We start from the raw sequence: 25,391 nt of genomic DNA, 5'->3' as shown, positions 1-25,391 counted from the left end.
TCAGAGATGAGAAATCATCTTGTACAGTGTAGGGAACAGGGGCTTAAATCCATGTTTCCATTGAATTCTGTATCTGCTCCACCAAAACCAAAGTGCAAAAATGTGACAATGACAACCCACTGCTCCTGCAATATCCACAAGCCAGGGCAAAGCATGGTTGAATGCTGGCAGTGCAAAAAATGGTTTCACTTTAAGTGTGTAGGGATTACAAAAAATGACATCTGTGTAAAAACAAATAAAAAATTTACTTGCTCCTACTGTGGGAATTAAAGTTTTCAAATCTTTTGATACTAATGCTAGTAAAAACATGGGTTAGTGTTTTAAATTCCTATTTAATATTGAAATGATTATTTGCTATTTTCTATTTCTATTTTTTAAGTAATTTATACCTATTTACATTGCTTGTGCTTTATCTTACTATTTGGTATGGGATCTACTATTTTGGTAATTGGATAGGATCAGGTATGGGATCTATGACCTTGAATGCTTGGGACCTGGGATTTTATCAAAATTAAAAAAAAAAAAAAAATATATATATATATATATATATAAAAAATATATAAAAAAATATATATATATCATCATGTATCATTTATACATCATCTTTGTATTTATTATTACTGTGAAAAATGTGGAAAAGTTGTGTGTTTAAAAGAACAAGGATATTTGTTTTTGTAAAATACATAGGAAACGCAAAAAAAAAAATTTTCTCTGGCCCAGTAAACAACACAGGCCCAGGAACATATTCTATCAGAGCAACAATTTTAGGTTTTTATGATAAGACCAGTGTATATGCAGTGTAGTAAACTTGAAATACTTTACACAAATACAATACACTATCAGGAGGTTCTTTGGAAAAACAAGAAGCTTAATTGGAGTCGAGGCACTCAGACGGCACTAGAGACAAGTCATTTTTAGCTGCAGTTGGATGAAAAAAGACACTCACTGATTGGTTTCTATGAGTTACTGCCCATGGACAAATTCGCCTAGTGTTGATAAAGGAGCCTCTTATTTAGTAGTAGGTTAAAAATATATTACCTCCTGCATGATATGGACTTTTTAAGAGTTGTGTCATGCATGGCAAACCCAAACCCTAGGGGAGTGACCAGATTCTTGTCTAGACTTGCTATTCTGCCTATAACCACCTTTGGCTTTGGGCCAGGCCCCCAACAACTTGGTTGTCACCAGGACTTACTGTACAAGAATCCAGTACTCCCACTGGGACAGGCAAGGGAGCCAAGTATATACTCTGGGAACTCTAGAAAGGAGCTGGATGTATTCAGACAGGCCTTGTCAGGAACAGAATTGTGAGGCAAACTAAAGGTCTCAAACAAGCTTGAGTCAGAACCAAGAAGGATCAGCAGGGCCGGATTTATCATTTTGCCGCCCCTAGGCCGGCCACCCCCACACGCATGTGCCGGCACAATGTCCCCCCCCTGCGCGCATGCGTCGGCTCGACCCCCCGCAATACCACACGGTTGACATACCCCTCCACCCCCTCCCGTGCTTTCATCACGCGCAGGGAGATCTGTGGGTTGCTGGGGAGCAATAGCTCCCCAGCACCCACTCGGATGCGGCTGGGCAGCATGCCGCCCCTGACTCCTTGCCGCCCCTGACTCCTTGCCGCCCTAGGCCCGGGCCTTTGTGGCCTCGCCACAAATCCGGGCCTGAGGATCAGGCATCAGGGAACCAACAAAGCAGTATTCAGAGCACCTAGGAGCAAGCATGGTTGACTATAAAAGGCAATGAGTCATATAGCCAGACTAATACATTACACTGATGACCTATGGCCAGATTAGCATTGGGAGAAAAAGGTATGCCTACTTTCAAATAAAGGGATAGCAACTTATCAGCAGTAAGCTTTCACTGCATCACAGAAAACATTTAACTGGTGTTAAAAAAATTGCAATAATAATAATACTGGACCTGCCAGGTATTTGCCTAATACAGAATGGTCCCTTTACTGTTAGAGAAGGTCCTTAAACAGGATAGGAATTAGCTTGTTCATATATGAAGGGACTAGTTCCTATTGCTTTACTGGACCTGTCAGGTATTTGCCTAATACAGATGGTCCCTTTACTGTTAGAAAGGTCCTTAGACAGGATATGAACTGACTAGTTCCTATCCCTGTACTGAACCTCATATGAAGTAGCAATAAAACAGCTGAACACAGGATGATGGATTTCACACATTGTATATAAGAATAACCAAGTAATATCTCAAAAAATATTTAATGTAATGAGTTGCAATTTAATATACCGAAAGATTCATATATTGTGTGGGCCTTTACAAGGATGGGAAATAGCCAGCTCTATTAGAATAGACTCAATTCTATCCTTATTTGGGACCTTACTTTGAAGGTGCTGTACTGGATGCCATTTAGCTTTGTCAGTATAGAAGGGACTAACCCTATCCTGTTCTGAGCCTGTTCTCACCACTAGAGGCATTAGGTCCCTTCTAGGGATAGGAACTCGCTCACTGCCATATGAACCGCCTATTTCCTATCCACTAGAGGGACGGTCCTTCAAAAGAAATCCGCGCAGCCCATCTCTCCTGCCCATACCGCGGCCGACACTTTTCACTTTCGCTGTTCAAGTGACCCGCTCTCTCTGTAGGAAATGATTTACATCCGTTTCCGCATCCGATAAGTCACGTGGTTGAGTGACATCACTGGGGGCGTAAGAAGGTTTCCAGCTGAGAGGGCTGCAGGGGCTTCCGTTCGCTAAGCGTTCCCTATGGATTGTTCCACACGGATTGCGGTGTTGATGGAGTAACAGTGGGGCACCGAGTCAGATGTCTTGTTTGGTGTGAAGACTTTCCCGTCAGCGCCCTGACCCGCACCCACATCACACCCACTCCCTGTAATATGAGTGAGGCAGCACGGAGCTGGCACTGTATAGCCCGAAGCTGCTCATTCTCCAGTATGAAAGGCTCCCTGTTGTTTATCCCCTCCATAGGGGGAAATAAAAGCGCTTATGTATAGTGGCCAACGCGTCGGATCCTTTGTTATTGCCTTTATTTGGGGATTTGCAAGTCGCTGCTGCACCTGCGACCAGGACGAGTTGTCGCCACCAAGCTCCTTTCCTGGCTGGACTGAGTGACTCTCATCTGGCACTAATTGGTACGGCCAACATTTCCCTTGGTTCTGTGGCCTTCCTGGTGTTACTAAGCTACATCTCTCAGGGGATGCGAGAGTTGTAGTTCAGTCGCAGGAAGGCGCAATCTAAATGATGATATTTCGTTTTGGCAGTCCCTGTTGGTATTTACTAATGCATGTTTTTTGTTTGACTTGCAGGTGGATTTGGTAGCGGCGGTGCAGTCAAGCAGAATGGAAGGTGAGACAGAAATCTTTGTAAATTAACACAATACACACACAATCACAATACATTTTTCACTGTCTATTAAGATCATAGTTCTCTCGTAATTCTGAGCTAGTGTTGTCGGCTGGCTATATAATTACACACCTTCTTCTTGTGTTAGCAGGAAACACAAGGTTAAAACACACCAATAAAAAAAAAACAAACCAAGCCGTGCTTCTGGGGCGGTGTTAAGTTTGGAATTATTTCATTCTAAACTCAGACTGGGGGTCATTTATAACACTGGGCAAATTTGCACCTGGACAGAAACTCGTGGCAACGAATCAGTGTTTAACCTGCAGCTGGCTGGAAAAATCTAACCACTGGTTGCCATGGGTAACTGCCCAGGTGCAGATTTGATCAGTCTTTAAAAATTAGCCCCTCTATCCCTTCTCCTCTTGACAGTTCTGCCACTTTAATGGTTAAGCATTACATAAAAATATGTTAGCTTAAGTAGTGCTAGATCCATTTTTATAGAACTGTCAGCTGTTATTAGGCAACTGTGGCCATAGGCTCTTTTCCAGTCAGAGCATGGAGTATGTTCTCCCTCTGTCTGCTAGGGTTTCCTCTGAGTGCTCCACTTTCCTCTTACATGCCAAAAGCATGCAGGCAGGTAAATTGGCTCCTGAGGAAATTAACCATAGTGTGTGTGAATGTGATAGGGACTTGTGTGAGTCAGGTATAATGTTTATAAAGAATTGGGAAATGTGGCAGCACTATATAATTATTCTATATTAGAAGCTGGTGAGCAGCACTGCTGAGAGTTTGTATAGAAACTTGCAGTTAGCAGCAGCCATCACCCTCTGCCTACTGAGTTCTTATGATTTCTTAAGGAGAAGATTTCAGCAATCCAGCAGTTTCCCTTGCTGTTTGCCTTCGGTAAATACATATAGTACATACACTGTCTTGTCACATCTGATAATTTATGAATTGCCAGATCTGCATTGATCTGGTATTGTGGCCCTTGGGCTGAATCGTAGAATTGCACAGAAAGTATGTAAAGACATAGCTCCTACGGATTCTGCACTGCTAAGTGTGACCTTTCTCACAAGCAGCCTTTTTTTCTGGGCCAAACCCAGTGATATACATAGCACTTCAGAGGATCACCATAAATATAGAAGCAGGCTTAGTTCTTGCTTCAGGAGCCCCAAGCACTGTAAACAGGTCCTTCTACATAGCTGTTTCTGTGGTTACTAAGTAGTTAACACTTCATGTTTAGGGTCATGTATGAAAATGGAGTGCAGTGCTACAAGCTTTATAATGATCATTGGGGCATATTTGGCAAAACCAACATAATGAAGACTGATATTTTACTTGGAACTGATGTTGTGGTGGGTATAGCATGAAAGTCTACGGGTGAGACATCAACTGCTGGGACAGCAGATGCACAGCTTCCATTAGCCAAACAGGTAAACATCTCTCAGTCTCTAAACTTCAACATTCCAATAAATGAACAGCAACGGAGTACAGCTTGAGAACTTCCAGTGGTGGATACTGTTGTTGCATAAATGGCAAAAATGTGCTTAGTGTTTTAGAGAACTGGGGCATCAGAGAACGATCAGCGGTTCGGGATATCATCATTTCCCTTTTTCTCACCAAGTGCAGAGAACTATGGCGCATGGCAAAAGCAGTCTGTTTATTAATGCTTATTTCCATTAATAAACTGTTGTGGCAACTGTGTTATTGTGAAGGGCAGTTACCTGGCGTATCTTTGGTCCATTCCCTTACTTGTGTATTAATTGCTAATCAGTTTAAAACTATTTTAATCATCCTAAACCTATTAGGGAAGCTTTTTTTAAGATGACGGACTGTGGCACTGCATTCCTATAATATTCCATTCCACGCAGGGCTAATGTTGAGTGACTGCTTTGATTTTAAAACTGATGACAATAAAATTCCAGAGAAGCCCCAGTTACCATAGCACAGTTAACCTTACAAGGTTAGGTTTAGAACCAAGTGTAAGAAAACATTGCCTTCCACATCGTTCGTTTTTCCACATTCCAACATAGTACACGGTACTAGTTATATTAATGTTAAATTGCATTGGAGCGCTGCATGGCGGCATTTCTAATTGTTAAAAGTATAGAACTATTACATCATACCACTGACAAATCAAATAGTTCTTAAAGGACAAGGCAACTCAAAATATAATTTTTTTGCCTTATAAAAGAAACCAAAATTCTAAGCAGCTTTGCAATATACATTTATTACAAGTTTGTAATGGTTTTTGAGTTATTTGTATTTATAATTGCTATTAGAAGCAGTATTTGCTTGTCCTTTTCTATTCCCTGCCCTGGTTTCGGGCCGAATATCAAACCAAATCCAAATTAGCATATGGAAGGTTTTGGAAGGGTTAAATCTGGGAAAAATGGGAAAAATTTTCAATTTCCGTGTCTATGTGACAAAAAGTCACGTGATTTTTAGAATTCGGATTTGGTTCAGCCAGAGGCATGGATTTGGCCAAATCCGAATCCCGAACCGAATCCTGGATTCTGTGCATCCCTACTTTTTATATCTGGGTGACAGGTCTTCTTAAAAGAGTAAGTCCGCCATTGGGGGAATTCACAAAAGTGGTAAAGAAAAATGTTGCATTTGCACCAACAAATTCACAGAGGAATTTCCATTATTTTTCTGCCTCCACTGACAATTTTTTGTCATGGATACAATATATTTGAGATTTTTTTTTTGTGTCATTTTTACCCACATTTTTTCTGCCAACATACCTCTATCACATTGAAATTGTCATGGGACAATGTTGCTAATGTTTTGGCACACAAACAACAATATTTTTACAGCGCAATGTTTGACAATTCTTTTACCATTTATACAACACTTCAAAATTTGTCAGCATTACAGTAAATCCGTTTGTCATACTTCTGACATTTGACACAATATTTGAATACAAACAGGCAGCATAGGACACATTTCTCTGAAGACAAAATAACTATAATTTAAATTTATTTTCCATTTCCAGACAGTGGTTTTAGTCTGGTTTTAGCCAACATTTGTTCAGGTTCCTCCTTGAACCTATTTTGCCTTCATGCGAGACATTAAAGAGTATCAAGGACAGTTAATAAAAATTCAGTCCAGATCTTACCCTAATTGTCATTTGGGTTGGACCTCTCATTAGGAACGATCAGAAAACGCCAGGGTCGGACTGGGGGGTGAAGAGCCCACCGGGGCTCCCGTCCCAGGGGCCCTACAGGTGCCCCCAGCTGAGCGCGTCCCCTAACCCCCCCAGGGGCCCCCCGAACTTCCCTCGCAGGGCCCCCCACCCGACGTCCTCCCCCGAGCACGCAAATTTGACGCGTCGGGGTAGGAGCGGACGGGAGGAGGAATGCTGGTAAGGGTTGGTTCTTGGCCGCCGGGGCCCACTAGGTGCGCGGCCCAGTCCGACCCTGGAAAATGCCATGACTTTAGCTTTATTAATAAGGCAAATACCGCCAGGGAACAAGTTACAGGTTTCTAGTATTTCAACAAGTTTCTAGTATTTCAAAGGCTTGTCATAGCTGAACATTTTCACTTAGGTATGAAAGTTATTGCAACCCTGCATATCTTTAAGGTTGCATTTATTAGCAAGGGACCGTTGTGGAGGAGGCAATGATGACAAATCACAAAGAACCAATGTTCATCTTGTATTTGGCATTGGCATTTTTGGCATTTTATGATAATGTATTTGATATCTCTGTGTAACAATATAGTGCAATGACAATAAACTTCTGCTCATCTATGGTACTGTGGAAAGCACCTGAAAGTACTAGTGCCATTGATCTGCTTCTCTTTTGTAAAAATCCATTCTTGTTCTGTCATAATAAAATGAATATAAACTGAGATGAATATAAACTGCTATTCCATATCTCTAATAAAGATATGTAATAAAAGATCTTATTGCAAGCCACATATAATATATAATGAAGTCTGTATTCTATACAATAGTATTCATTGGGGCAGGGACTGATGTAAAATCTCTGTAAAGGAAATGGGACTGTACAATATTGCTAAAAGTAGATTGGCAACAAGTGAGTGTTGAATGAGTGCTCTGCTTACAAGGTAACCATCTTAAGGTCCATTGGACAACTACATGAAAAAACTTTGGTTTGTGGAGTTCTTGAGTGTCCAATTACCAAGGGTAATAATCTACAGCCTATATTTAATAAGTGCACGACAAACATCTGCATTAAAGGAATTCGGATGGAACATGTACCCCAAGCAACAGGTACATTAATTTGCTTTCCGTTGTTATTAGAGATGCAGTTAGTTAATAGAATACACATGAGCCTCTCAGTAGTTGGTGTAGTGTAAGTTTTGTTTGGAATGCCTTCAAATCTGATAAATATGCCTCCACATAGGTTTCTTAATGAAATCTTTCTGCTGCTTTTGTTTCTTGTATATAGTAATACACTTTCAAGAATCAAATCATGTTTCAATCCAGCAAATCAAAGATTGAGTGCAGTTAGGAATTTTTTATGGAGCACATTTCACCTGATATTTTCCAGATAAAGGTCATATACATAGTGTTGTGGTTTTGTTTTCACTCATGGGAATGGAGGTGTGTGCTAAATGCAATAAAAAAATTAGTCTTGAATTCATGTAGGCAGCGATCCAGACATTGTGCAGAGAATGCCTAGATCTGTGTGTTAGACAATGACCCGTAAATGCCCTTATGAACCATAATGTTTTTTTTGTTATTTACATATCCAAGCAGAGGTAGCACACCATTCAAAATGGGGTTAATACCTGGGTGCCTGTGCAAAATAGTAATATACAATCATAGAAAATGACGGCACTCGAATCATGTAAATCCTGTGAGTGCTGTCATTTTCTACGATATATATATATATATATATATATATATATATATATATATATATATATATATATATATATATATATATAATATTTAGTACCACATATTTAAACATCTGTAAAACCCAGCACCATTGTTTTGCTGTCTACCGTGAATTTCAGTTTGGGTTGTTAACGTTATTTACAAACCATTGCCATATTAGAGAATGAAAATATGGTTATTTTAAAAGATATATTGTGGGAAAAGACTTTTCTACATTTTGGCACATTTTGGTTGATATAAATGTATAGTTGGTGCAATGATGTAAACAGTGGAGTTCTATAGCAATTTAAATTTTTTCCAAGATTGTTTAATACAGTTCTCTTCTTTGGCTTTTACACTGACAACCTGTATCAACTGTGGAGGTCAAAAGTGAAGTGGAGCCCTAAAGCTAAATGTTGCCATACCCATCAAGATGTACTCGTTTGACTAGGTCTTAAAACCAGCAGACATTATCCTAATAGTGAGCTGAAGAGGTGGCTAATGTTGGGCCCGACCTTCATGTCACTAGTTGGTCATAGATCATTTACATTTTGATAAACTTCATTAAACTTCAAAGTTTTATAAAACTTGAAAATGGATTGCTCGGAATGCTTCTGGCTTTCCCAACTTAGTATATAGCAATATAGACAGAAACAAGAGGTCATCTGCACTCACCTGTTATCAGTATATAAATAGGACTTTAAGACATTCTGTGCATTAAGCTATTTTATATAATCCACCTTGTTGTAAAGGATATATAGATGACAAAACATGTATTATAGCAGCTTCAAAAAGCAGGTGTACATGAGACCATTACACAAATGGGGGTGTAAATGCTGGATAGCATTTCTTGCTCTCCGTGATTAGTAATCCCTCCTGTGTTTTAATTCTTGTGGCTATAATACAGGTGTGGGATCCGTTAACCGGAAACTCATGATCCAGAAAGTTCCAAATTTCGGGCCTGTATCCCATACTCCTTTTTATTCAACTCATTCAGACTTTTAATATATGTTTCATGTTCTATAAAAATATAGTACCTTGTATTCAAGCTTATATTATAGGAATTCACTATTCATGAACGATTCGGGCAAATACCGAACTGAATCCGAATCTGCATATGCCAACTAAGGCACAGAAAGCGCTAAAAGAACCATCCACATAGAGAAAAAAATTTAAAGTCACATGATTTTAAGGATTCCGTTCGGCCAGGACCATGGATTTGGCTGAATCCAAATCTTGGCCGAATACTGAACAGAATCCTGGATTCAGTGCATCCCTACTTGTAACAAGATTCTACTACAGTTGTCAGATCCTGTCTCATTCATTTTTGAGGGTGGCCGACTGGATCACCTGGTTTTAGAGTTGCCTGGCTTCTCTGCTGATCTTGGGAGAGGTATATATCGGGTTTCTATCTGCTTTCAGTGGGAGAGAGGAATTTGCCCTGAGATTTATTGGCTTTGGCAGTGTACTAGTCCTTTGATTTCCTCTTTGTGGGGGTGGTGTTTGGTATGTGCTGAACATGATAGTGTGCCAAGGTTGTAGGTACAACAACAGTGATATCATTGCATTCAGTATGCCTTTGCTTTCCTGGAATGTGCTTACTCACTCGACTCATCTGGAATTATTAGACTGTAGCAGAATTTTGGGTTTGGATGATGCACGGCTTAACGTAAGCTTTCCCAGCATATAGAGCTTACCTGCTTGCTTACTTTCAAAGCTCTTAGAACTAATGCCCTCTAGCCTTTCAAACCATTCTAATTATTGTGAATTGTTAATTACCAGAATAATAACATGAAAACAAATATTTGAAAGTGTCTGATCTTTGAATGGCTCATTATATGCAAGTTCTTAGTATATTTGCAAATTCTCAATATTTGTTATTTTCAACCCCCAGTTTAGAAATATTTGTTACATCCTCAGGGTGTTTTGTGTTTTTAATTAAATACATGAAATAGTTGGCAGACACCAATTGTACGAAAGTGACTTCCTGGAAATGCATTGTAGGTCCCCCAAGGATATAGTCACATACCCAATACATGCACAGATTTTATCATAGTCCAATCGACTAAATGACCGATTGCCATGATAAGAAGTTTATGGGGGCGATATTTGGGAGCCCCAACATGGTTCGAAAATTGTACAAAACTAAGTTTCGTACAGTTGGTGCATTTATGGCAAGCTTTAAGCGCTCAGTAATCCAAGCCAACACTGGGGGCTCATTTATGGTCTCTATGGTCACATGGAATAAGTTTGCGTTTAGTAATGTTCCAGCATTACCTGATTCTGCTGGTGGCTAAGTGACCCTATTTCTTTTTAAGGTGCTCAGTAGATTTGGTCTGATTCATATAATATTAACCAAGGGAATCGGGTAGTTGGACACCATAGAGGTCATTTACAGTGAACCCGGATAGAATTGCAAGAGCTAAGGGGCATGCCCCTTTGTACTCATGGAGAGACCATATCTGCCCACCAAAAGCAGACAGTGCTATATTCTTGTGCAGAGTGTGTTTTAATTAAAAATGTATTTAGTTATTTCTTGAAAAAAAACCTGGGCAAAGACTAAAATGTAAACCACATTCACTTTGTGTTCAACTTTATGGTTCCACTCAGTCACTGTTTGAGTTGGAGAGTGTAGCAAAATAAACTACCAGTCCACCAATAAAACCTCTGCGTAATAATTATTATTAACATTTATTTATAAAGCGCCAACATATTCCGCAGCGCTGTACAATAAGTGGGTTTCATACATTGGACATACAGAGTAACATATAAAGCAATCAATAACCGATACAAGAGGTGAAGAGAGCCCTGCCCAAAAGAGCTTAAATCCCTCATATTGCCCCATCTGTACCTGTGCCAGCAGCAGCCAATTACAGTGGAGGAAATAATTATTTGACCCCTCACTGATTTTGTAAGTTTGTCCAATGACAAAGAAATGAAAAGTCTCAGAACAGTATCATTTCAATGGTAGGTTTATTTTAACAGTGGCAGATAGCACATCAAAAGGAAAATCGAAAAAATAACTTTAAATAAAAGATAGCAACTGATTTGCATTTCATTGAGTGAAATAAGTTTTTGAACCCTCTAACAAAAAAAGACTTAGTGGAAAACTTAGTGGAAAAACCCTTGTTTGCAAGCACAGAGGTCAAACGTTTCTTGTAATTGATGACCAAGTTTGCGCACATTTTAGGAGGAATGTTGGTCCACTCCTCTTTGCAGATCATCTCTAAATCCCTAAGGTTTCGAGGCTGTCTCTGTGCAACTCTGAGCTTGAGCTCCCTCCATAGGTTTTCTATTGGATTAAGGTCCGGAGACTGACTAGGCCACTCCATGACCTTAATGTGCTTCTTCTTGAGCCACTCCTTTGTTGCCTTTGCTGTATGTTTTGGGTCATTGTCGTGCTGGAACACCCATCCACGACCCATTTTCAGTTTCCTGGCAGAGGGAAGGAGGTTGTCGTTCAGGATTTCACGATACATGGCTCCGTCCATTTTCCCATTAATGCGAATAAGTTGTCCTGTGCCCTTAGCAGAAAAACACCCCCAAAGCAAAATGTTTCCACCCCCATGCTTGACGGTGCGGACGGTGTTTTGGGGGTCATAGGCAGCATTTTTCTTCCTCCAAACACAGCGAGTTGAGTTAATGCCAAAGAGCTCTATTTTGGTCTCATCAGACCACAGCACCTTCTCCCAGTCACTCACAGAATCATTCAGGTGTTCATTGGCAAACTTCAGACGGGCCTGCACATGTGCCTTCTTGAGCAGGGGGACCTTGCGAGCCCTGCAGGATTTTAATCCATTGCGGTGTAATGTGTTTCCAATGGTTTTCTTGGTGACTGTGGTCCCTGCTAATTTGAGGTCATTAACTAACTCCTCCCGTGTAGTTCTAGGATGCTTTTTCACCTTTCTCAGAATCATTGACACCCCACGAGGCGAGATCTTGCGTGGAGCCCCAGAGCGAGGTCGATTGATGGTCATTTTGTGCTCCTTCCATTTTCGAACAATCGCACCAACAGTTGTCACCTTCTCTCCAAGCTTCTTGCTAATGGTTTTGTAGCCCATTCCAGCCTTGTGCAGGTCTACAATTTTGTCTCTGACATCCTTGGACAGCTCTTTGGTCTTTCCCATGTTGGAGAGTTTGGAGTCTGATTGATTGATTGATTCTGTGGACAGGTGTCTTTTATACAGGTGACTAGTTAAGACAGGTGTCCTTAATGAGGTTGACTAATTGAGTAGAAGTGTCTAACCACTCTGTGGGAGCCAGAACTCTTAATGGTTGGTAGGGGTTCAAAAACGTATTTCACTCAATGAAATGCAAATCAGTTGCTATCTTTTATTTAAAGTTATTTTTTCGATTTTCCTTTTGATGTGCTATCTGCCACTGTTAAAATAAACCTACCATTGAAATGATACTGTTCTGAGACTTTTCATTTCTTTGTCATTGGACAAACTTACAAAATCAGTGAGGGGTCAAATAATTATTTCCTCCACTGTATTATTATAACATTTATTTATAAAGCGCCAACATATTCCGCAGCGCTGTACAATAAGTGGGTTTCATACATTGGACATACAGAGTAACATATAAAGCAATCAATAACCGATACAAGAGGTGAAGAGGGCCCTGCCCAAAAGAGCTTACAAGACTGCAGATTGGGACAGCTTGGGGTTTATATGGAATACATTTTTTTCACTTAAACAAATTGTCCCTTTTTATAAGGTAAGAGGAATTTCCATTGGTGTTTATCATATAAAAAAAAAAAAAGCTGAAAACATGTATTTTGTTGAAAGAATAGGCAGAATGCATGTTCAGCACAAGCTCTTTTTATTGTGTTCTTGTTGAGCAAAATGTATATAAGTTTATGCTGCTATTTTTTTGTATTGTTTTTTGACCCCTAAAATTCTCCTGTTTACCAGATGTTCCTGTCCTGCTGGGAGAACTGCGTCCTGGCAGGGAACAGTCATATGACTGGAAGTCAAGTTGCGAAACCTGGAGCGTTGCGTTTTCTCCTGATGGGTGTTGGTTTGCTTGGTCCCAAGGACATGGCATTGTCAAGCTCCTGCCGTGGCCACTGGAGGAAGAACGTTTGTAAGATTATAATTCATTGCATCTATCATTATTTATTCTCTTATTTGGTATCTGAATTAAAGCTCTTTTAAAGAAAAAAAACATTTCCATGCCAATTCATTGATTTTATTTGCTTTTTTTGATCATTCTGGCTTTTATGTTTTTTAATGTAATTAAAGTTTGTTTGCTTGTAGTTCCATAGCAAACCAATAAATAGCATTTTGTTCTGCAGACGGCCCCAAGCCTTTGCTTCTAAAAACCAATGTATCAAGATCACAGATATTAAAGGACGACGAAGTCCTGAGGAAAAGACACTGGACTGTGGTCAAATAGTTTGGGGGTTATCTTTTGGCTCCTCATCATCACCCTTGGGGAGGAAATTATGGCCCTGCAACAGACACCAAGCTGCTGGATCAAACAGTTCTTTGATGCTTTTAGCAACAGGGCTGAATGATGGCCATGTCAAAGTTTGGGACGTTCATACAGGTAACTTGTGTTTCCCATTAAATTCAGGTAATACATTTTCATACAGAAAAGAACAGACACTCGTGTTGATTTTCCTATAATTCAGTTATTTCCATGTTAAATGTACTGTATGAACATCAATGCATGTGTAAGGAACCCAGATACTGGCAGTGTGCTGATTGACCTAAAGAGAAACAGGGCTATCTGTGTAGGAATCTGTGTTATCAGTGCAGTCTGGATATAGGTGTGTGTGGTCAAATTGCTGAAGGGCCAGCTTGTTGCTCATGGCAAGAATTTATGATAGGCAACCATCTGGCCCTTTAATATTGTGCAGTTTGGCCACACACAGACAGAAACTGTATTTTGTAAGCAGTGTAATGGGAAAAGCTGAATTGGAATGTTCTAGAATTAACACCCTAGCTTTTACTATGTACATAATAAATATGAAAAAATGCCAAAAATGAGGTTTTACAGACAGTTGCAATAGTCTGTTCAGTAGCACTAAGCTTCCCAGGGTTCTTGAGTAGGGTGACTGCAAGAACGCTTTGTCACTGCATACAATTTTTTACACCATAGATGTCTGGCCTTGGGACAGCTCCACGAAATGTGGATCATAGTGCTGAGCTCCTGGCAGCCCCAGAAGCAATTGAGATTAAAAGAAGGTATACATTTTACTATGTACGCTGGCACTAGGTACCAGTGTGTGAATATTTTATTTTTTTATTTTCTGAATTCCAGTGCTAATAGAGCAGTGTGCAGTTCTCCCAAGCCATTTACATACTTGAGCTCTTTAGATGGGGTGACGCTGGCCAGTGATCATAAAAAGTGGAAATGAGCTCCCTAGAATGAGGGTATTTAATACAATATATTTTAAATATTTAGGGGAGATTTGAAGTCTTCTTTATTTTTATATGAACAAGACTTATTATTGCGTTCTCTTCACAGATCTGGAAAATTTTGTAATACTTGCAACAACTGCTCACTGCCATTGCTCATAGCACCAACTGAGTGGCACAGTGAAGTTTCTTCCATCACCAACTGATTAGCCTCACTGAATTTGGCGCGGCACCATTGACGGACCAGTGGCAGTGACCAGGACAACTTTTATTTTTCCAGCTGTTATGGAACTGCAATAAACTTCAGCATGATCTGACTTCAGCATGATCTGGATGGGGGCAGCCAGGCCAGGAGACAGGCTTGGTAGCTGGACTTTGTCAAGCTTTGCCTTTGGAAAATTTACATGAATACCCTATTAGAAATTTAAATTAAGTTAAATTCATTGTAACTGGCTGTTGCTTGTTTGCCAGTTCTTTTTGTACTAACAATATCAATTTATAACCCCAGGCTGCCTTCTTTTTAATCTGGCTGGTCACCAGGATGTTGTGAGAGATGTGAGCTTTTCCACTAATCAGAGCCTTATACTGGTCACTGCTTCTCGGGACAAGACGCTGCGCATATGGGACTTAAAAAAAGATGGTATGATGGTTTTGTGTTGTAGTTAACATTAAACATATTAACCCCTACACATAGAAGCAGTTTTCTAGGTGCCATTACTCAGTAGCCAATTCACTTTGGGAGGTATATACTAATACTAAGTACTTCCCATACCATATTCAGTGATGTTACTGGATGGGCAAAAAAGCTGAAAAACAGTCTAATCATACATGCAGGGCTACAAGTTAGCCATCTAAGATATATAGGAAGGAAATGGAGGTTTAACCAGTTGAAGGACAAGTAGAAGTCAAGGTATGCTTTTCAGCTTCATTCATACTCAAGCAAGTGTAGCATGCCACCCATGGTCTCTATTCTAATACCTGTTTCTTAAACACATTTATAGACTAAATGTATGTGTATTGTTGTGTATTGGCTGAGGGTACAGTCACTGTATTAAGAATACAAACAGCTACCAAAGCCACAGACAAGTTCTGTAACATGTTTTATGGTTGTAACAGTAGTTATAAATGAAGTGCTGTACTATGTACTACCTTTGGACAGAGGGCACTGTCTTTTACTTAGACACAGGCCCAGCCAGTTACAGCTTCCTGGAAGCCCCACTAAAGAAAACTATTGGGAACCTTAACTATTTCACATCCCAGCAAGTTAAAACAGTTTGCTGTGGCATGAAACATAAAGCAGAACATTTCTGTTTCTAAAGGTACACTAGCACTAGGAAGAGTTGTACACCTTGAGTGGCATCTGTTGATCATGTTTTATGCAGTACAGAAACAACATATGACAGTGTGTGTTTAAAAAAAAAAAAAAAAACCCGAAAAGGGCACACAATTTTACTGTTTTTTTTTTTACATACTATTACATAGCTAATTCATGTAATAGTATGTACATTAGCCCTACAGAATAAATCCTCCACTCCCGTGATCAATTCTCATGGTAAAATCTGGTGTTGTCCCAGCTTCTTTATGTGTTCCGACACATCTGCTTCCTCAGGTTGGGTTTATCTACAGAAGGAATGCATGGGATATTGTCACCAGTGATGGGCATAAAAACTAACTGCATGGGTAGTGTGGGGGGCTAGATTTCATGGGTACAAATATCTGATTGTTTTGTTGCATTAATTAATGGAAAATGCTCCTATAGTTATGAATTCTGACCACTCACTGTATGCAGGGATTTAAGTGAAGAGAGCAGAGATCATCCAGACATGTCAGGGCTCCATTGATTTAAAGTTGTGCTTTACACACCCCTTGTACTTAGGCTTTTGTGTTTGAAAAGTAATTGCATAGTAATTGTTTGTAGTTCAGGGTGCAGTTATGTTATGAATAGCTCAAATATTTCTACATCCTCAGTTCTGTTTCAGGAAAGTCTACACCCTGTTGTCATGGGAAATTTAAACTTAACAGGCACTTCTCTTAGCTGTATAGGGACGCACTGACGCACTGTGTATGTAGCATAAAATGTTATTTCTTTCATTTCTAATAAACATTTACGTTTTTAATCCAAAGGGGGTAAACCTGTTATAACAGGGCAGAAGTCAAGATATTGTTTTCAGCTTTGTTCATATTTCTATGTATCATATGTATTCATTTTATTTTTCTTTAAATATTAAGTTATATTCATTGGCCTAGTGTGTTATGCCAGAAAGAGGAGCCATGTATATGGTTTACTTTCTTATTTTCAGCATTTGCTTGAGCAGCAAGTAACTGCTGCAACATATCCCTGTAAGTGCCTTATTTGACTCATGTAGCCTGGTTACAGCTATAGGGGCAGTTGGTGCCTCTGATGTATTGGGGTGGGAAGGTTTAATTTGCCTGAAGCATGCTGAAAAGAACAGTGTGTGACCATGACTATTTTATCTGTACTTCAGCAATAGATGCATAGATAAACTAGGACGTGGATCACATAGCATATTCCATATAAAAGTCCTAATTAACAAGCATATTGAACTATTTTGTATTTATCCTAATGTTGTTCTCCTCTCACAGAATAATATACTTGTTTTTGTGCTGTATAGGTAAATTACTACATGTGTTGTCTGGACATACCAACTGGGTGTATTGCTGTGCCATCTCCCCAGACTGTAGCATGCTGTGCTCTGCAGCAGGCGAGAACTCAGTAAGACACTATTTATATATTTATTTAACCAGCCAGGAACTGTTGGGCAATGCCTGACTGGCACAATATCAGCTATTGCAGTCTGTGACCAGCTGGGTTATCTGATTAGCACAATCCTAATTTGGATCTGATATTTGGAAGAGCTGAGCTGGCCATACACATTCAGATTTTAGTCTTCTTCCGATGAACGTTCGGATATCGATCGTACATTTAAATGCAACAGTCTGAGATTGTAGGATAAAGTACTAAAAATAACTAATCGGAAAATGTTCTGAACATGAAATAGTTGGCAGGTACCAGTCGTAAGGGACGTCCTGCAAATGCATCGTCAGATGCACAATACCTGCACAGATTTTATCGTTATTGACCAAAATTTTCAAACCTGGCCTATCGACTAAACAACCGATCGTCATGGCACGAAAATTATCAGGATGGTAATTGAGAGCTGACATAAGGTCCAAATTTGACGAGGCGTCTATGGCCATCTTAACGTGCACTTCTAAGTTATCCTTACATATATGAACACACAAAAGCCTCCAGCAAAAATCTGCTTTTTTTGCACTGTCTCTTGAGGCTGATATTAAGGGCATTTCAGGGAGATTAGTTGCCCGTGGTAGCTGAGGTTGACCGTGATAGCTGAGGTTGACCGTGACTGTGGGACATTAGCCTAAATCTGTGCTACCACAGGCTACAAATGTCCCAAAAAGCTTTCCGACTGGCTTTGCAAGGCAACTTTGGCATCATTTGGGCTGAAGTGGCTCAGATGTTTTCTCACTGGCGATTTATATTATCAGTGAGAAAGCATTTTTGTGAGATCTGTAGCCTCTGGCAGCACAGGTCTGACTGCAGGTCATCACCCTAAAAGCGTTACGCCTTTACATATTAACTATACAAATGTGTATATGAAATGATTAGTACAAGAATATGATGGCATATAACATGCAGTTACCACTTAAAACTAATTAGTAATTTGTTTTAATCAGTCTACTATATGTGATCTGCATTGGACCTACAAAGCTGGCACAAAAAGTGTTAAAGGAGAGAAAACTGGCCTGCTTATGTCAGAGTGGCTTGGAACTGGAGAGCCCGAGAAAAATATTGATGTTAAACACCACGTTATAAATTCACTTTAAGTTGCAAGAGAATAGTTTCACATTTTTCCTTCTTTTCATCACTAAAACTTTGCCCTGTGCTTGTTGTCTAGGTGCTGTTATGGAGCATGCGTTCTTATACACTCATACGCAAACTGGAGGGGCACCAGAACAGCGTGGTGTCATGTGACTTCTCTCCCGACTCTGCCCTTTTGGTCACAGCTTCTTATGACACTACTGTCATCATGTGGGACCCTTACACAGGGGAACGCCTACGAGAGTTTCTGTAAGTGTTATGGTTTGCTAGCACTATCCCCATCTCTGGCAAGCTAGGATAAGACTAAAGGTAGCCATACACGGGCAGATTTAAGATGCCAATTCAGGCCCTTTAGACCGATTTGGCAGCTTATTTGCCTGTGTATGGGGCCCTCCAACAGGCCTGTTTTACTTATCTGTCCAAAAAACAGCCAGATGTTGATTGGGAAGGTTTGATTTTACCGTGGGAATAAGAACCGCATTGTCTCATCAATATGGTCCTTGCTCTGACAGCTTGTATTCCTGTTATTATAATCTGATCTTTTGGCCCTAGGGCCAAACGATCGGATTAGCCCAATATTGCCTATCTAAGGTCAACGCACCAAATGAGTGGTTTTCATGGCCAATCTGACAATAGACATGTTGGATAGTATTTGTAAAGTAGTCTCTAACCTGTCAACTCCTAGCCCTTTCCATACTTACCTCTCACTTGGACAGAATGTTGAGGTTGAACTTGTATTTGAAATCTTTAATTTAAACTTTTCTAAATCCCACTTCAAGGTGGTACAGAAGAATGCAACAAACCATATAGTTTAACTGAAATTAATTAAATTGACCAGCTCACATATTATAGTAGGGATGCACCGAATCTGGATTAGGTTTGGGTTTTTTCGTAATATGAGCCTTTTTCAACAGGACTTGGCCAAACCATTAAAATCATGTGACTTTTGGGCACAAAAAGTAAATACATTTTTTTCACATGCTGTGTGTCATTCATTTTATCCATTTGTTGTGGTTTAGATTTGTTTGGGATTTCGGCCAGATACCACACTAGTGGATCCAATGCATCCCTAGTTTGTAGTCAGCCTTTATGGCTCAGCTCTCTTCTTTCTGTTTATGAATTGTTAGTGTATTTTTCTTGTTATACAAGGGATTGTGTCTAGGATGCATCTTAGGCTTTCTCAGATTTGTGAGGAGAGCGCCACAGGCTTTAGGGTCTGGACAAATGGGGTGCAATAGCACCTACAGGAAGTCTCCTTTCCTTCAGGCAGTAAAGTATCTGAAAATACCTGTCCCATTAATTCCAATCACCGCATACAAAACACTTTACTTTCTGTTCGAAGCAATACCATGCATGAATATTGTATTGAGGATTTTTTGCAATTTATACATTTTCTACTAAAAGGTGGGATTATTTATAAAAATGGCTGTTATTCCTAAATATTTCCTTATTGTCTGAATATTTATGGACCTGAGTTTGGGACCATCTTTGGACACAGAAATCTTCACTTGTAAAAGGCTGTGATTGTCTCCTAGCATATGATGGTAGCATTTCTAACCTCCTTCCTTATGTTTTAGTTGTCCTTTTATTAGCTTTTTCCTAAGCAGCTGTATTAAAGTAGTACTGCCCCTCTGTTTTAGTTTTACACTTTGCGCTGCATGGAAATCCATCCATTCATGTCCCTGTCTGCCCTGTGGGTCTGTGTGCATGGAAGCATTAGAAACATTGATGTGGAATACAGCATTAAACTGATCCAGACCAGTTTTCTCACCATCAGGTGGTGGTGTCGGTACAGACCAATATGGCAGATGACCGATTAACTCTTGCTTTACCACTGCAAACACGTAGGAGATGTGGAGCCTGTTCACCTAGAAAACAGATTTTCTTAGTATTTTATAGGCACCTATAGAGTAGAAAGTTGTCACTTTTCAAGCAGTTTGGTCAGAAGTGGCTGCATGTGCCAGCTGACTGCAGTAGATGTAACTGTTAGGCAGAAACTAACACAGGTTTCTTAAAGTGTAATAGATATTATCCCTGAAGGGTATTGTTGGTTATCTCCCTCATTTACTTCTCCTGTACTCCATGGGGGGAATTCACAAAAGTGGTGATATTGAGACAAAATAAAAGTGGAGATAGAGGTTTGTGAATTAGGTGGAAAACGCGACAAATCTATCTCCACTTTTGAGAATTTGTCTTTTAAACAGACAGTTTTCAGATTTTGTCATTTTACCGACATTTTTTTTTATGAATTTGCCTTTAGCTCTTAGTAAATCTGGCGGTGCCATCAAACCCAGTCCCATATCTACAGCAGGATTTTGCATTTCATATGCCATTTGTCATTTTACTTTGGGGCATTTCCTGAGGGGTAATTTTAGTTTGCACAGGGAAACTATACATCATTTTTTTCAGGACAATTGGGCTTTCAAATGTTTTCTATATTTCTGTGTTCCATTTCTGTAACGAGGTACAAGGGTGTGAATACCTTCTTCTCTAGCCCCTACTCATTACTGGTCAGCAGCAATCCGGCCCCACACCAATTAGCCTGGTGAATAGAGGTCCAACAGGACTGGGACCCACTGGGTTTTTATCCAGTGCCCTGTGGGGCCAGTCCAACCCTGTACCCCAATATCCCAGTTTGGGTGCCAGTGTGTAGGTGCTGCTTGCTTATCACCAAGATGGCGGCTGGAAACAGGTGAGGGCCAATGCTGTCAGGCAGCTCTGTAGTTCTGGACATGCTATGGGGGCAGAAATAAGTTGGGGCAGTTGTGTCAGTGAACTGATTAAAGAGAGGACACTGCTGCTAAAACTAAAAATTTGCCTGGGAGGCTTTACTTTTCCTTTTAATAAAAATGCTTACAATATATTCACACAAAATGTGTGATTAAGCTAAAACTGGCATAATCATGCAAATATGAGGTAAAAACTTTTTATATATAAGATATAAATTAAACTTTTTTTAATCAGTGTTTTACTTGTTTATAAAATGTTAATGAGGCTTTTTGCACCTATTGTTCTAGGGTTAGACAGAAACATGTCCCCTAACAATAGGCTGCTAACCCCCATGAGAACAGAGGTGTGACATGGAGACTGGGTGAAACCAAACAAAACAGAAGAGCTTAGAATTGGTCTGACAGAATTATACTGAGCTTTTCTCCATTTTGAAAATGTCGGGAAAAAATGTCGTTAAAACGTTGCATAAATGTCGTTTAAACGATAAATTCACAAAAGTGTCTGTAAACTGTCTTTCCTTCACCAAAAACGGAAACGTGGCGGTTGAGTCGGAATTTAGGTGGATTTCTGTTTGTGAATCTGGAGAAAGTGTTTTCCACCAGTTTTTCCACCACTTTTACTCCAAAAAAGGGCCATCTAAACTTTTGTGAATTTCCTCCCATGTCTTGGTAGGAGTTGCTCAGCTACACAAGATCAACAGAGCAGGAAGTGAAAGGGGAGAATGGAAAACTTAAATCTGAGGCTCTTCCTGCCATTCTCAGTGATGGGTTATATATGGGCAATGTGAAAAACAGAATTTTCATCTGTAAATATGTCCTTTTATTTAACTACACATGACTCTGAATGCCCCTGAGTGTTACCTGGCCCCTAACGGTGGGAGCAGCTGAAAATGGCCAGTTTTTGTATAGTCGGGAAGTTTGTATCTAGGAGGGTTCTGTTCTTATATGCTTAAATCTTACGTAGAGATCTGTATTTTTCAATCTTGATAAAAAGTAGAGCAAAGGTTTTGGTATGTGGGTGAGGTTAAAGAAAAGGGTTAATTGCCTAATGGTATTTCCACATATGGCAACAATAAAACAAAGACCTGTGAAGTGATGCAACAAGATCTGCTCAGGGCATACTGGCCAATTGCATCCTAAAGCTTATATATAAGAATACTGAAATTCCCTTTAGTTAAGTCTGTGGGACATTGTATTGAACGTTTGCTCCGTATGACCTACATTATTCTCTCAGGCACGTTTCTTTACCACCTGATCTGGAGTACAGCACAACAGAACCACAGCTAAGCTCCCTGAGGTCTGTCTGTTTCTCACCAGAGGGGCTCTTCTTGGCCAGCTTGGCAGATGACAGGTGAGAATACTGTATGCTTCCTTCTGTAAGCCTCTGTGTACTTGAAATGCCAGGGCCTATACTAAGTAATCCCAGTCTGGGCCTGCTTGGATGACATGGCACGTTATGGCAAGCACCTTTATGGGACTGCTTTGATGGTTGGTGGAACTCCAAAATACCGTGCTCTTTCTGCACAATTATGACTTGCTCCTCGCTAAAAACTAAAAATAAAGACTTTACGCTAGGCCCACTAGTAGGCTCTCTCTCAGTAGGATTTCTCATGTACCCAACATCCGAGTGTTGCTTTGTAGCCTATCCTGTTGGGTGTGCTCATAGTGCTATTCAGTGCAGGTTTCCATTTCTTATTTATCATTGTGTTTATTGTTGCTGTTATATTCACAGGGACACAATTAGAGGAAAAAATAAAATATTTCTTAAAGAAGGAAAGTTATTTTGGCATTTTACTATCACCTTAGTGCCACCTAGAAGGCTATATTTATTCTGCAGAAAGCATTACTATACCTGAGTAAACATCCGTAGAAGCTAGCTCCATTTGTTTAAGCAGCTGCCATTTTAGCTTGGTTTCCTGGTTTTCTGAGAGAGGAAGTCAGATACCAAAGTACATGTATACTAGAAGACAAGAAATCCTGTGTTTCGTTTGATAGAGGACTCAGTGCAGCGTTTCTGTGAGTGCTTATGGCTGTATTTACATAGACCTTTCTGATAAAGCTTACTTAGTTTTTACCTTTCCTTCTCCTTTAAGGCAGTTTGTCACTGGTTTGTATGCTAGTGCATGTGGTATGTGCCTACCTTCTGTCTTACCTGTAACTAATATATGTGTAACATTAACCTGTTAGTAAGTATGGACATTTCTTTGCACCTACAGATTTCTGAGACTATGGTCTCTAGAGCTACAAGATCCTGTGTCTGTTGCACCAGTCACAAATGGTTTGTGCTGTACTTTTTTGCCACATGGGGGAGTTCTTGCAACAGGGTAAGAAAGCTGTTTTACTGTACAACAAAAGAATTGAATGTATGCAGAAAGTAGGGACAGCAAGTTAGTAAGAGGGGTGGGATCAAGGCCAGTTGGAGAAATGGAAAAGTATCAGAGGTTGGCTTGGTGAGTGAGAGCAATGCAAAGTGTTTACAAGTATTAGAACTTGGGCAGGCAAAGTGAGAATGCATAAGGGTCAAGGAAGCACATTGTGGGTATATATATATATACAAAGCCAGAAGGGTGCTCATCTTGTCTTCAGCAGAATAGACAGATCTGTGCAGAACCTGGTCATTAGCAGTGTCAGCTTTAATGTGGGAAACATGAGGGAATAGAATGTAGATAATAAGTGCTGGGGTTTTGAGAAGAAACTTACTGACAATAAAGACTCTGTAGTTGTGGGGAGCGTTAGTGACTCAGTCAGTTTGTGACTTCCTCCACTGGGTGGGCTCATCCTTGGAGCTAGTGAATTGAGTTAGTGTGCCATGGGTGTCAGTAGCCAACTGATTGGTGGTGAGAGGTCAATATTTCATGAGAAGCCATCATTACCATACTATGGGACTGGGGAAAGTTCTAGTGAGGCTGAGATTAGTAGCTGTAACGCTACATAAAGACTTCTGTGTATGTGAGTAGTGTTCGGTGATAATGGTGATATATAAGGTACGTGATCTGGAGGAAAGAAGTTGATGGTTGCAAATGGGATTAGTGGCCAGATAAAGAAGTATGGAGATTATAATTGTGAAAAGGAATGTTGAAATTACCCAGAATATAGGAGAGAAAGAAATGGAGGCAACAGGGGCAATATATTGCTGGCACAGGAAGGGACTGTGGGGAAAAGAGGTGTGCAAAGTGAGAAATGAGAAACAATGTGCATTCAGGAGAGAGAATGACCATGAAAATGGTATTTTACATACATTCACTGGGGTCATTTTAGACAGTGAATTGTCTTTTTAAACATTTACAATTGAATTCAGTTGCCATTTTAATCAAGGTTAATTAACAGGAAAAAATCCAGATCTTAGCTATCACATTTCTGTTTATGGCTTTATGATATTTGTTTCTGTTATAAATTCACAGTGTGGCAACCGTTTACTTCTAACTATGCAAAGTGGACCCTACCACCCTAATGAGCCAGGGATGGCAGCCCTCTCGGCTATATAGAAGCTAAAAATTATATTAGATCTTTTGATGCAAATGCACAATTACAAATGCAGGGGTGAAGTATATTGTCATAAATATTTCTAATGAGCAGACTTTCAGAACTGTTCAACACTCTAACTCCCTTCCTTATTTGATGCTTCTGGAACTAAAATCTAATTTTATATCTGTATTTCAGCAATAGAGATGGCCACGTGCAGTTCTGGACTTCCCCGAAGGTCCTGTCCTCACTCCGGCACTTGTGTCGCAAGGCACTACGTTGCTTCCTTACCACTTATCAAGTCCTTGCTTTACCTATTCCAGGAAAAATGAAGGATTTTCTTACTTATCGGACTTATTTATAGCCTCTTTGTGTAAGGAGCAGCAATAGGGGACCTTCAAGCCACCTTATTTAAAAGTATTTGACACCACACTGATTTCACAAATAACCCCCACAGTGGACGTAGATGTACTCCTGGCTAAAGTGCACCTTACTGGTACCTCCATGGAACAAGAGCCAACATATTGGCAAAAAGCAAATATATTAATACCTGATAAAGAGAAGTACATTGTGGTAAGGTCTGTAAATGATAAAGTCACCATCACCTGTTCTATTCAGATTAGCAGATGTGAGCTATCTAGAACATACTGGGTTCTGGCAGAATTCAATTATTTCAATTGCATTTACTTTTTTTTTCCCCTCTTGGACAATTTACTATGCAATTTTTGCCCTACGAGGTGTTTTTCCCTCCCAGCTTGAATCAATCTTAAAGTGATACTGACATGA

The 25,391-nt window shown here is 39.9% G+C and overlaps 1 protein-coding gene across 2 annotated transcripts; it reads left to right on the top strand.

Moving 5' to 3' along the window:
- The first annotated feature begins 2,693 nt into the window (after positions 1-2,693).
- Positions 2,694-25,391, top strand: wsb2 (WD repeat and SOCS box containing 2). Of its 2 annotated transcripts, NM_001126726.1 has the most exon segments (10): positions 2,694-3,121; positions 3,296-3,335; positions 13,101-13,272; positions 13,484-13,737; positions 15,061-15,192; positions 17,186-17,286; positions 18,491-18,663; positions 22,378-22,494; positions 23,360-23,467; positions 24,804-25,389. In NM_001126726.1, coding segments are annotated over 9 exon segments (1,230 nt in total). In that variant the 5' UTR covers positions 2,694-3,121; positions 3,296-3,328; the 3' UTR covers positions 24,970-25,389.

This window comes from Xenopus tropicalis, chromosome 1 (genome assembly GCF_000004195.4).
Source record: "Xenopus tropicalis strain Nigerian chromosome 1, UCB_Xtro_10.0, whole genome shotgun sequence".
Taxonomy (NCBI): domain Eukaryota; kingdom Metazoa; phylum Chordata; class Amphibia; order Anura; family Pipidae; genus Xenopus; species Xenopus tropicalis.
This window is presented reverse-complemented; position numbering and strand designations above follow the sequence as displayed.